At 38.3% G+C, this 13,379-nt stretch overlaps 1 protein-coding gene across 1 annotated transcript; it reads right to left on the bottom strand.

Moving 5' to 3' along the window:
• Positions 1–548: 548 nt before the first annotated feature.
• rab10 (RAB10, member RAS oncogene family) lies at positions 549–11,518 on the bottom strand. The gene is made up of 6 exons (XM_088403113.1): positions 10,810–11,518; positions 6,248–6,308; positions 2,838–2,976; positions 2,565–2,654; positions 1,737–1,838; positions 549–1,546 (listed from the first exon to the last, which is right to left on the bottom strand). The coding sequence occupies exons 1-6, from the start codon at positions 10,934–10,936 to the stop codon at positions 1,460–1,462; spliced, it is 606 nt and encodes a 201-aa protein (XP_088259239.1). The 5' UTR covers positions 10,937–11,518; the 3' UTR covers positions 549–1,459.
• Positions 11,519–13,379: the final 1,861 nt, after the last annotated feature.

Raw genomic sequence — 13,379 nt, 5'->3', positions numbered from 1 at the left:
ATTTCGTATGTGATGACACGCAGTAACAAGGCCGGTGTCGGGTTTTATGTTTCTGCTTTATACATTTTTAAGTGTTTATCGCAATACAGTGATCGTGAATGAGTTATTGCTCAGCCCTTACTTGAAAGTCAAGGTGATTGGTTGTGTGCTAATTCGGTTAGCCGCAATCAGTAGAATTATCTTCAAATGTTGGCGTTCTAAAGCCCCATCACGCTTTTTTTGTGTTCCTTGAAATACATGGCGATGATAAATTTCGCAACATAAAAAAGCAGCGTTGGTGCAAGACCAAAGTTGAAATTAAGGGAGGGGCTTGTATTGCAAATTGCAAAAGGATGACTAATAGTGACTAATATATGTTGTTGCTTCTGTATTTAGGCCTAGGTACTATTACATTTCACTTTACACCACCTTGTTTCATCTTGGTCTCAAGAAACTATGTTGAAATGAATCAAAGAGTTCCTGTAAATCTAAATTCAATTTTCACGATTGGAATATTCTATTTTCTTCAGACATAAAACTAAATGTATCGTGCCATTGAAGACAAACACTTTAACTTAAACAAGCTTATTTTTAATGGATTTGCAAAACTGTTTGAATTTCCAAAGAGAACTTGTGAACCTCCCGCCCAAAGTTACCAAGTGGCATACCTTACACGTTACAGAAACGCTTTCAACCCAAAGAAATCTGCATGCAGGTAACAAACAGACACAGTAACCCAAATTGGGAAGAGAAAACAAACAGCAACAACAACAAAAAAAAGTCAAATAAATCATACAGGTAAAAATGAGACATCGATAAACAGGACATATAATGCCGTTCTCTTGGCTGAAGGAGAAATTCAAACGCTTCTGCATCGGTTTGACTTCTCGCAGGAAGTGCAAACTGACAACGATTTAGTAAAGTATAATTTCAATGGGTGGATGTGGCTCCGCCCACGACACAGCCCCGCCCCTGTCTTCCATATAAGGCACAGGACAAAAGAAACCCCGCATTACAAAAGGAGCTCGCCACACCTCTGTCACTTGGTAACAAATTGTAATGGAGCAAACACTTGAGGAGACGATTAGTGTCCAAAAGGGGACGTTGATGGTCGCCGTGGGGAACGTAGGAATGGGGAAATATGGCCTGAGCTTAGGCAAAGAAAATATTACAAATATGAGCTTGTCTTTTCAACTTGTTTTTTTTTTAATAACCTTTAGAACAAAATGACAAGAAACATGAGTGGAGCTCATCAGGTGGAAAAACGTGGAGGGGCAGGTGGTGGGTTATTAGATGAACGAATGAAGTGGTTTATTGTTTTATACTGATAAAAGAGTGTCAGTGTGCAAGAAAGATCATGAGAGAGTTAGAGGGTGTAGAGAGTTAGACGTTAACGAGAAAAGAGAGAGAGAGAGAGAGAGGGTGTCTTGCGTGCACGTGTGTGTGTGTGTGTGTATGTGCGTGTGTCGGCGTGGGTTGTTCAACTGCAGCACTTGCTCTTCCAGCCCGGCACTCCGCTCCCGCTGCTCATGTCCACATTTTCGCTGTTAGGCTCCTTTTGAGGCGTCTGGAAAACACATTTGACGATTAAAGGCAACAGCAGCAACTTTTGGTGCATCTCTGTTTACTCCATTTGTCGCTAATCGATATTGCCTATTTACTTCCTGGTTATTTACGCGTGACTGATACGAGGAGACAGCAACATCGTGAACCAAAGTATCCAAATGAGAGTATCCGACGGCGGAACGCATACACACCTTTTTGAGGATGTCTTCTGCTAACGTGAGGAAGGCCTTCTCGATGTTGATGTTGGCCTTGGCGCTGGTCTCAAAAAACCTAATGTTGTGCTCCCTCGCAATCTGAGTTGAGGACAAGGAGAGCGAGTAAGGAGGACTGCTGACCTTTAAAGGGGTGCTTGTCCAAAAATAAAATGGCTCTGTCAATCTCCAGTGCAGAGCAGATATCAGGTAGCGCTTATTCCCCATTGCAATGGTTGTGCTACTTCCTACTAAGTTTATTTCTACTGGTTCATATAACTTACTTTGGTAATGCATTCACCACAAAATCAATACATTTTCATTAGACATGTTTCTAATAAAATTAAATTTTGTTTGAAAATAAAGATTTTGTGTTCAATGGGAAAAAATTAGAGCTGTAATTTTATTACCGTGATACAGTGACGCCGTGATTTTTGATGAGCATCTTTTTTTTTTACTTTATTGGTGCAAAGCAGCACACTAAATTCCTCTCTACTAGAAACCTAAAAACTAAAATCTTTCATAATTTTTCGTCTGAGACAAGACGAGGAGTTGTCCAGCTGAAACAGCCCATTTGTGGTTTGCTAAAAAGTGATGGGTAGAAACAACAGATGTGACAGGCATGCAGGCATTAACGTCCATCACACCAGCCTATTTGAAGCACATGAGCGCTGCTTGCTCGCAGCGAATTTAAGCCAGTCCGATTACGTCAAAAATCATTTTGAAATCCTTCATCAGAATATTATGGGTGTTTTTTCATGCTTCTTGGTGCCAGAAATGTGTACTTACGATTCAGTATAAGTTTGCAAACTGAAAAAACCAACTCACCTGCTCTCCCTTGGCTTTCGGTACAACCCTCTTGTCCTCCATGTCACACTTGTTGCCTAGTAGCATTCTCTCAACGTCCTCATTCGCATGCTACACATAAAAGAGTGACCATTTAATTTTCTGTTATTTGTATTCAGAAACAGGCGATAGAAAAAAATAGCTCTGACAATAAAAAATACAAAGGCTGTACAATAATACACGGATGTTGTTGCGGCCTGTTCAGGATTAAATGCCTTTCCAGTAAACCCAAATTATCTATTGTTCAAGTCTGACCTCATCAATGTTGCGCAGCCATTTGCTGATGTTCTCAAAGCTCTTGGCGTTGGTGATGTCATAGACCAGCATGATGCCCATGGCTCCTCTGTAGTAAGAGGTGGTGATAGTGTGGAACCGTTCCTGGCCCGCTGTGTCCCTGCATGGACACACATTCACATAGCATGTGATTAGCGTATTTTCAAATCTTTACTGAGTGAAGGCACCCATTTTTTATTCATATAAAGTCTTCATATACATAGGTTTAGCGAAGATTGTTCAAGGACATCAGGTTTAAGACTGCCTAGTGCCAATTTCAAGACTTTTCATTGTCCAAATGTCAACACATTTTTATCGAGTATACAAAATTAAACAATAAAATTTGTAGTTTCAAACTACAAAGTAGCAGCATTTATTCTTATATCCACTCATTTAAATGAATTTGAAATTTTCTTATCAGCTAGTTCCATCCAATTTCAAAGCTCTGTCATTTTAAAAATGTTGGCATAGCGAAAATTTCACAATTGGGAAAGTGTAATTTTTAAGAATAAAAAGGCTCAGCGACACCCTTAGTTACATAACAATACATGGATGAAAAGAAAACACAAATGTCTCTGTGTGGGTGTGAGGTAAAATCAATTACAAGGTGTGGTGAGTACAACCATTTCTTCCCTGCAAATAACAAGTTGCTCAATATTCAAGCTGCTCAATATGCAAGCTTCTGGAGCGGGGACATACAATTTCGAGTCGACACTACTGTGTGGGATGGCTTACTCCTTGGCTGTGAAAATGTAAGTCTATTGTTAATGCAAGTTACATACCCACTTAACACACTCCAAAGATAAAGACACCCAATCGCTCTGGACACAAGGGGCATATTCATTATAATGCCTCACTAGAAAAATCTTGACAAGAATGGGGAAAAAAATAGAACCAATTATGAATAGTGCTTCACATTCCTATAATGCCTTCACTTCACTGTTAATCTGACAAATCACGTTGAAACATGTACGCGCGCCCACACACAGACACACAGGCTACCCCATGCCTCACACACACGTCTTCACTAGCTCCCCTGGGAGATGGAAACTTTGCCAACATTCATCTATCATTGCTTGCTCAGAGAATGAAGCAGACTTTCAGAAAAGAAGAGAAGTCTATCTTAAAACACTTTTGAAACCCAGCACAAATTTAATAGACTAAACGATGTAGTTTTCATTTTGACAAGTCGATAAGGGGAGCTGAAAAACGTGTGACTTTTTGTTAAATTTTTGTAGCTACACACACAACGGAAGGAAGGTGCATGTACTCAGGTTTACCTACACAGCAGTGCTGTATTTTCATGAAAACTACAACAATATCTAAGGCGGTCAAAGGACGTAGTCATAAATGCCAATTGTGCTGTCTGACAAAAAACACATAACCATGTGATGTGTTCCAAGTAGGGCTGAACAATATAGAGACAGCGCAGCAAACAAGTTAACCAACCTGAAACAATAACACCACGAACTGCACAAAGAGAGTATTGCAATACGAGAAACGTGACAACTTCCTAGTCACTCAATGTCAAGCCCAAGTAAAATTTTGATTGATGATTCATTCAACCAGATGACTCGACAGCCACCAGGCAGACATAATAGATGATAAAATAATTCATTGCAAAAAAACATGGTACTATGAATGAAGAATTACGGAAAACAATCTAATTGCAATAGTCTTCCTTAAAATTAAAACTGCAAAGTTGAATTTGATCATTTTTTTGGTTTATACCCGCTTACATAATGTAGCATTATTCAATTTGACAAATCAAAAGCTTGCATTCCAAGCGCTAGCGGCATCTCATTGATTAAATTACAAGTAAGGACAAGCAATAATCTTTTGTTTGTCTTCATTCTCATCATGAAATTGGACGATGAAACACATGGCCATATACTTTCGATTTCCAATGATTTGATTTTGACTGTTGGATCACCAATCACCATTTCCTGTCAGCGCAACACTTTTGTTGTATTGCGCAACACATCGAAGAGTTGCGGTTGCTCACACAACACGTGAGACACTCACTCAAACACGTCAAACACTTATTTTTCACCAAATCCAGCGTGATATCATATTCAATATATCTTGCATGAATATTAAGATATTGAATGGTTTCCATATTGAACATCCATAGACAGAAGATCCAAAAATGTTCACATGATGATACATCAATTTTGTGTCATTTTTTTTGCTGATTGAAGCAATGTGAGGAACTGAAACAACGCTCTAAAGTGGAATGTTAAAGTTCAAGCAAAGCAAATGCATAAAAATGGTTAACAGTTCTGCTTTTCTCTTCCTGACTTGAACTATCCACTATATAATTATTTTTGATTCAGTTACTGGTTTGGTCCATTACATGTCAGAAATGTGGCAAAGGTAAAGCAAATGTTTTATTTTCATTTAAAGAAGATGAGCAGTCTGCTTTCATAAGGATGACAAAATTGAATATTTCTGGTTGAAAAGTTGAAATTCCGAGGATTCGGACAATTTTAATCTAAATGATTAATTATCAGAAATGATACATGACTTTGTAATGATCCAGTTCATTATAATAAAGGTGAAGTGCTAAAAAAGTATGTTCCTTCCTTTATTTATTTATTTTTTGCTTCAGGTGCATACCAAATTTTGACTCAGTGGATCAATTTAATACAATTAAGCAAACTAGTGAAGCAACAGTTTTTTGGATTAGTAAAGATTAAATGGGAGGTCAATCCAAATTGTCTTTATCCAGTAGACTTTAGTGAGAAAAACATAAAAATAATACCATGCCAGTTCTTCATTCATGTAGTTCTTTAAATATGAGAGTTTTCTTAATACGAGCTGTTTGTCATTCCTAGTTTAGGTTTGCTAAAAAGTGACATATATTAAAAGACAATTAACTCATGCATTGCTGGCAGAGTTAAATGGATTTTTTTTCCTAACCTTGCCAATGGCAGTGAAAGAGTTAAGCTAGTTACTGCCAGCTGAGATAAAATGGATCTTTGACATCTATAGCTGTCAATGACAGCAACATGAGTTACATTGTATACCTAAAAATAAGCCATTTTGCATATACATTACTTATTTGTAACTCTAAAGTTTCAACACATTTACTGCCCACTTCAATTGTATCTTTGACCTCTATCGCCATTAAATTAAACAACTGCTACTTTGATTAACTTGGAGCAACACTTAGAAACAGAGCATCCAAAACAGCTAAAGGGGCATCTTTGCAAAACGCTATTAATTACGCTGCATCTTCCTCATTAGACCTAAGTGCTTGTTGTGGCACGTGGGGAGCAGACTCCAAATTTGTGAAGGTGCAAATGACTAACTGCAAAACAGCTAGAGGACACTGCACAAAAGAACCAGGATAAAACAGTGGAAAACACCTATCAAAATAAGTGACTCACCATATCTGTAGTTTGATCTTCTTTCCTTGTAGTTCCACAGTTTTGATCTTGAAGTCTATTCCTGTAAATAAATAAAAAATAAACCATTCACACACAGTTGTAGAATGATACACTGATAATAAAAACTGCAGGTGATGGACTAAGGGACATTCACATTCTTAGGGAGACTGCGGATTTGGTACATGACACGTGGACATAATTGTTGCATTACTAGGACCACAATATTTAGCAAAGTAATTCAACTTGGAACGATTGTTATTTTTCTGGAGTTCATGAAGCCACGGGAGGGACAACTGATGACTTTTGGCCCAGAAGTGTTGTTTTCCTGTCCAAATAACTGCTGTCACTTCAGCTCAAGCAAAAAAGATTGTGCTCGGTTTACAAGTTCAAGAAACAGCTGTGCTCTTTGAGGGGCAGGGCCACGGCATAATAAAGGAAGTGCCTGCCAAAGAGTGACTCACTGAATAGTATGCATACCCCAGAGACAGCGGAAGGGGAATAGTTAAGCTGAAAAGAAACTGGGGTACAGGAAGAGGCGAAATATTTTTTGAGGGAGGACGAAAAGTGCATCCAATAGTTCCATTTGGTACGGCAAAGTTTGTCAAAATTTAGTCACAGTACCGTTGAACATCAGATTCTTTTAACTGCATTATCTACCACATGCAACATTAGAGTAGATTCTTGTAACCCCAAGTCAGTTTCTATTGTAGTATAGTATCTGCGATCTTGGTTTCAGACTACAACATTGATCAGGTAAAATGTAGAGTGCATTTGACACTGGACTTACTGATTCAAATAGAGAAAACAGTTTAAAACACATGGGAGGTCCCCCACTGTGACCAGCATCCTCTAACGTCCTGTGTTCAACTTGAAATGTACAGTTCTGCATTCGGCAGAGCGTTCTAAACATGAAGAAGCTCTACTAAACAAGACCAACAGCTATTCAGAGGCCTGGAAATGAGGATGGGTTACTAAAGAGGACGGGGGTTTCCAGTGAGGGTATTTTGAGAAGTGCCTGTCTTAATGTATGAGTGCCATGCTAGTTACTGAAGACTACACTCCAGTTTCTGTACTTCAAGTATACACATCAAGCTCTGATCCAACCGTATATGTGAGATAATTTTTAAAAATATATAATGGGCTGTAGCGATTGAGTATGATGGTATGCTGATAGCTGGCTGAACATTCTACAGAATGGGGTATTTTGAATTTGTTTTTTTATTTTTTTTTAGATAAGCAGCATTTTTAATTAAAACGGCTTAGAAACACACTATTTTCCTCTTTAGAAATATTTGTGAAATTATATAGAAATCTCTCCCCATAAATTTTGGTTTATGGGACGAAGGCACAACAGGAGCGAAGATGTCGTCTGAAACGCCACATTTGAGTAAGCCTGGTTTGATAACAAGTGATCAGTAGGAGCAGCAACCGTGTCAGTCGAGTCCCCAGTCTATATGCTGCACTGCTAGCACTGCGCATAAAACTAAGTACTATATTTAGCACTCGATGTGAAATATAATGTTAGCCTAATTAAGTTGTTTAGTGTCCATCTGCGACTGAGCATAATTTCAGAATTACGTTATGTTGTTTATGATGTATTCTGAAGCAAACACTTTATGATGGCAAAGACGAGAAAAGTCAGCTGCTACGCTGTGACACGCTGTTGGGAACATATTTCAAAATAAAGGAATATCTAAGGGAAATAAGAATACATTATTTGGTAAAGCAAGCATATGTTCAAAGTGCAGTGCAAAGATTGCTAGGAAATTCTATGCATATGACTGAGATGAAAAAAGGTAAGTATACAATGAAAATAGACCAATTTTACCACATGCATCATAATTCAGCATTTTTTTTTTCTAAGGGAAATTTCAGTGTCCATGCGTTATATGTTTGTATGTATACATTATTTGGGGCACAGCTAACTGCCTTAGCATTATCACATTCCATTCACCGGGACGGCAATGTGAACTCTTATTAGTTAAAGTGACTCAGCCGACATGCATTGCGTAAGCAAGCAAAATGCCAATCCAGTTCAGTGTGGAGATTTCTATAAAAGAAGTTCACCGACATTGTATGCCTTCTGTTTGTATAGGCATAAATATACTGTTCCAAGTCCCAGCTTAAAGGGGACTAGTTTCCTACAATTGTACGACTTTTATGGCGAAGGAAATTACCCTCACTGATACTTTTTTTCATTGTAAAAAAATGTTAAAATCTACACAACTTAGGGCACATTGTTACAGGCCAAATAGTAGACAATGCTGATTTAAACAACGGTGCTTTAATTGAAGACCAATAGCAAAGAGACTAGTGGGAGGTCGATTGTTTAGATTACTTAGCGGTGAATTTGTCAATCTAAGATTGATGCGCAGGATAATCAACTATCAATTAAAACAGGACAGAAGTGAGTGTACTTCTTATTAACTGTCTAAATACATTTTAAATGATCGATTAGTTATTAATGGTAATGAAAATTATTCCAACAATCTATTCAAGCTTTGCATAAAATTAATTATCTTAGTTAAACCATTAACTAATTTGCCAAATTACCTTGAAAAGCAGCACTCATCAGGTTGCATAATGTTTTGCTTTGAAAGCAGATGTACACCCGAGATAAGACAGGGTTAGAGTGGATAAAGGATTTGTTATCTGTAAAATGTTTTTTTCTTTTTCTACTGGGATAAACAGTACATTTTAAAGAGTATCATGTTTTATTAGAAGCCAGTCCATGGGGCATTATTATTTTTTAGTCCATATAGGTTTGTCAGTTTGACTAGGTATAAAAAGCCAATTTCCACAGCCCGTTTCCATTCCATAATGTCAACAGATGGGGAAGTACCAATACCAGATACAGACCTTATTTCAATAAATCGGTAGTTGTGAAGGGTGCTGATACCAGCTCCTGATACTTAATGAGCCCTCTTGTGGCAATTTCATTATCAGTAAATAAATAAGTAAAAATGAGTAAAACATAATTTGTGAGTTGCATGTATGAACTACAAAAACATAGCCAATTTGCTTGCTTGTGTTTTATTCAGAGCTGTACACAAGTCACGTCCTTTTTTGTAGATTTTATAATATAATTTCACACTGAGTTTCTGTAAATGTTCAAAGCAAGTTCTGGCTCCAAATTGATTTATTGAACTCTGTTTAACTGAGGGGGTGACCTAACCACTGGTAAGACCAGAAGAGTCAGAAAGAAAACAAGACTTTTTTTGTTCACAATTATCTGTCATCGTGTTTCTTGGAAAGTTGTGTATCCAAAATATGTGGTATCAGTTCTCTGTATTGTTGAGCTTAAGAACCCATAATTGTACGGTCTGGAAAAAAAGTGGTGTTAAATGAACATCCCAATTTTGTGGAACATTCTAACAATATAGCCCGGTTAAAATTGTTTATCAGATTGATTGTTCCATGCTTCTGTACAATTTATTGTACATACTGAGCATAATGTGTATAAAAATACACAGGCTCTAGATTAGTGCCTTAAAATACCTATGTCTGATTTTTTAAAACTTTTTGTTGTGTTATCTCTTAGTTTTTATTTGGCAACTCCAGAATAATTTATTTATAACTCTTCTTCCGTAATGTATCTCTAATGGCAACGCCCAATAGTATAAAACTTCGCAAAAGGAAGACATACATTGTTTTACACAGGAGTCACAACACAATTTAAGAATACGTTTCTTCATTTTGCAACTAATTCGCTTTCAATTTGACAAGAAATCAAATGTTCCTCTTAAAGCATTAAAAAGCCTTAAATAAGAATTGTCAATATCTGCAGAAAATCTGTTAAAATCTCACATACCCTCGTGCAGTTAATTAAATGTATATACTCCTTTTTGAGAACCAAATAGGGAGACCAACAGTATGATAACATTTATAGACAAATAAGGGGAGTTCATTCGCATAGACGCTGAAATGAAGCAACGCATCTTGAGGAATAATAATACTTCAGTAGGAAATATCTACGTGTCATCTGCACTTAATGGAATCTAGGGGGATCCATTTGGAATGCCTTCATTTAATACGCTGCAGATAATAAAGCATTAACGATATGTCATTCGCTGCTTATATAATATGCTGACAACCCTATGGAAATACAGTATGCTTTGGACGATGGAACAGTTGAAGGTTTAATTCCAGATTATTTGTTCGTGTTTCTTTATTATCTATTACCTAAGAAAGCAACACGACGCTAAGGTCACAAACGGTTACGTTAACGTAAAACCGATAAAAGTAGCACGGCCCCGTTGCCCCCACTAGCCTAGTTAGCTAACGATGTCAAAATTGACAGCTTAATTTAATACTACATTGACAAACAATCAGGTTTAACCAAGACAAGTTACATGTGCAATTAAATGTCTCCGTCAGCTCAAGCGGGGGTTACTTAAGTTTAATAGCTGGAAAAAATTGCACAACTTGTCTCCCTGCTAACCAGGGCAGGCCCGGGCAGCGTAGAGCATGCTAACCAAATGGGCACGGCGTAGCCTCAACGTGTCAGTCAACAAAAGCAAATGGACCTGACGCTAAATTCTGCATTTGATTATTTTGCTTACCTATGGTGGAGATGAAGGTTGTGTTGAAGGCGTCGTCAGAGAAGCGGAACAGCACACAGGTCTTCCCCACGCCCGAATCTCCGATGAGAAGCAGCTTGAATAGCAAGTCGTACGTCTTCTTAGCCATTGAAAACTGTATGTATCCGCTCTGATACACACAAAAAAACAAATCTCCTAACACGCCTATGTGAAGTCTGACGCCAGCTCCTACGCCAACCTAACCAGCTGCCCCGATTTTGACAGTTTATAACCTGGGATTTGTTGATTAGCTTCGGCAAGCTACTTGGCTAAATACCGCCACAAAATAAAACGCGCCGGAGAAGTTAAGATTCCCAAAGCCCGACTGTTTCCTCCTTGAGAGCGTGAGAAAACGTAGCGGCAACGTGAGGTCCTCCAGTTCGATTCCTCTTTTCCACTTTCTTTTCTCCCACACAGTCGGGACAAAATGGCTCCTCTCTCTACCCCGACTCACTCTTTCTTCATACTAACGGCGAGCTAATTCAAATTCTCGGCACACCCCGTCATTCCAGTGCCAGGCCACAAGCTCAACCGAGAAACCTTCGAATCGAAATTGAAGGTGAAAGTGGAGCAAATTCACTGACTCTGCAAAGTTGGTGCGCTTTTTTTTTTCCCGGAGAGATTAGGGACTAAAAGTAAGACGACCGCCGTCGTCTCTGGAACAGGAGCCAGCGCGGCGACACCCTACAAACAGACTCACATTCGCTCGCCCACTTCTGTCAAAAAAAAGTCTTTTGGATTTGCTGCCGCTGCTGTCATTCAAGAGTGTTCCTAAGTTTGATTGGTTGTTTTCTTCAACATGCTTTAAGGGGCGTGTCCTAATATGACGGGAAGGGCAAACGACACTAGGTCAGTGGTTTGGACATTCAGGCTCAACTCCTCGTTATTTTCAATGGGAAAAACATGTCCGGCGATCCAAAATGGCCGCGAGTTTCCGCGGCGCTCTTCGGGTTAAGGGTGTGATTCACTTTTTAAGGCAAGTTGGAAACTGATGCGGTGACACACTCAGCTGTGAGTCAGGCAAAGTGATGTCATAATTAAGTACAGTACTTCTGCTTTTACGGGCGTTTCCCCAATGTCCCCTGCGCTTGGAATTTAAAGGTCATTCACCCGCTTTAATGTTACACGCACTAATATCGCAAGCATCTTAAATGTGTTATCATCACAATGCATCGGCACGAGATGTCTTTTTTCTTTAACTTTTCCCCTCTTCCATTTCTGACACTCCTTCAAGAATGCAGAACATGTCATCTATCACCAAGTACAGACTTGACAAGCACTGTAGAGACTACAATCATCCAAATGACAATGTTATGTTGCTGTGGGAATTAAACCAAAGAGTCTAATGGGTAAAGTAACCCACGAGTTCATGTTCCTGTTAAAAAAAAGAGTAAACATAACTTTTGTCTGTTTGTTAGCCAGATTCTATGCTAAAATTTAAATAGCAATGATATCTTAATCAAAATCTAAAAGTGCTATTTACATTTATTCAATGTATCCTCACTGTAGTTTTAATTCCACAGTTGATCTTTTCTTTCACCCAAAAAATCATGTCTGAACACAGAAATTGCCTACATCACACCACATTCTTCAGTTTGCTTCACAAAGCCCTAAGGGATAGTTTAGCTTCGCTTGAAAAACAGTGGTATTCAAGCAATGATATATCGTTTTCATATCTTGTATTATTTACAATCTGAAAACAATTCCGTCAAATAAAAAATGTTGATTTGCTTTTAATCTGTACAGCCATTATGTACAAAGTAATTCATTAAAGATGAAAATCAAGTGTAGAAAAACAAAGTTCCAGTACAGTCTTCGTGTGTTCAAAAAAACATTTAACGTGTAGTTGTTGGTATCATTCTGCTTAACATCTGAGAATGCAAATGTGGAATTCCTCATGTGGTCGGTTGGGGCTTTCCACTCTGTAGTGAATCAGTTTGAAAATCATGGGAGTACGTTTCAAGAAAATGTTTAGAAAGTCCATAAATGTCCCCTGTACAATCATTTGGAAAAAAAAAACATACAATAGACGAGTCTTTATGCTACTTTGCAAGATGACTTTGCACAGGCGTAGGCCAGCGTGTGTTCTACTTTTCTTTCACTAGAGGACAATGTTGAGCTTGATTGTTAACCACATGGCGGTTAAGTAATGGCAGTAATTTTTAATTTCGCACTTTCTCGTTCTGTGGTAAATTAAGAAGAGAATTGTGTAGGTAAAGCCGAAAGGGTTGTCATTTTTTAATTAACGTATTTCCCGTTATGAAACTTTCAAAATATGCAGCCAAAATGATATTACATTACAGTCAGAATATTACTGTGCTCTCAACGCCTCGTACAACGGATTCCATATTTTTGTTTGAAATTATGTCTTACTTTATACGTTGTCTAATTGGTTAATAAATACACATTGTCGAGGTGGTTGTTGGAAAAAAAGCTTCAATACGCTGCGGAGTGATTAACTCCATTTCCCATCATGCTTTGCTTACTCCGCAGTGATATGGGGCGTGGAGCTCAATGTCTGTGTGAGCGTGCGCGTGCGTGTGTGCGTGTGA

Source organism: Hippichthys cyanospilos, chromosome 20, assembly GCF_059441005.1.
Source record: "Hippichthys cyanospilos isolate Australia breed blue-spotted pipefish chromosome 20, RoL_Hcya_1.0, whole genome shotgun sequence".
Taxonomy (NCBI): Eukaryota; Metazoa; Chordata; class Actinopteri; order Syngnathiformes; family Syngnathidae; genus Hippichthys; species Hippichthys cyanospilos.
Note: the sequence above shows the minus strand (reverse complement) of the source record. Positions and strands in the feature narration are given on the sequence as shown.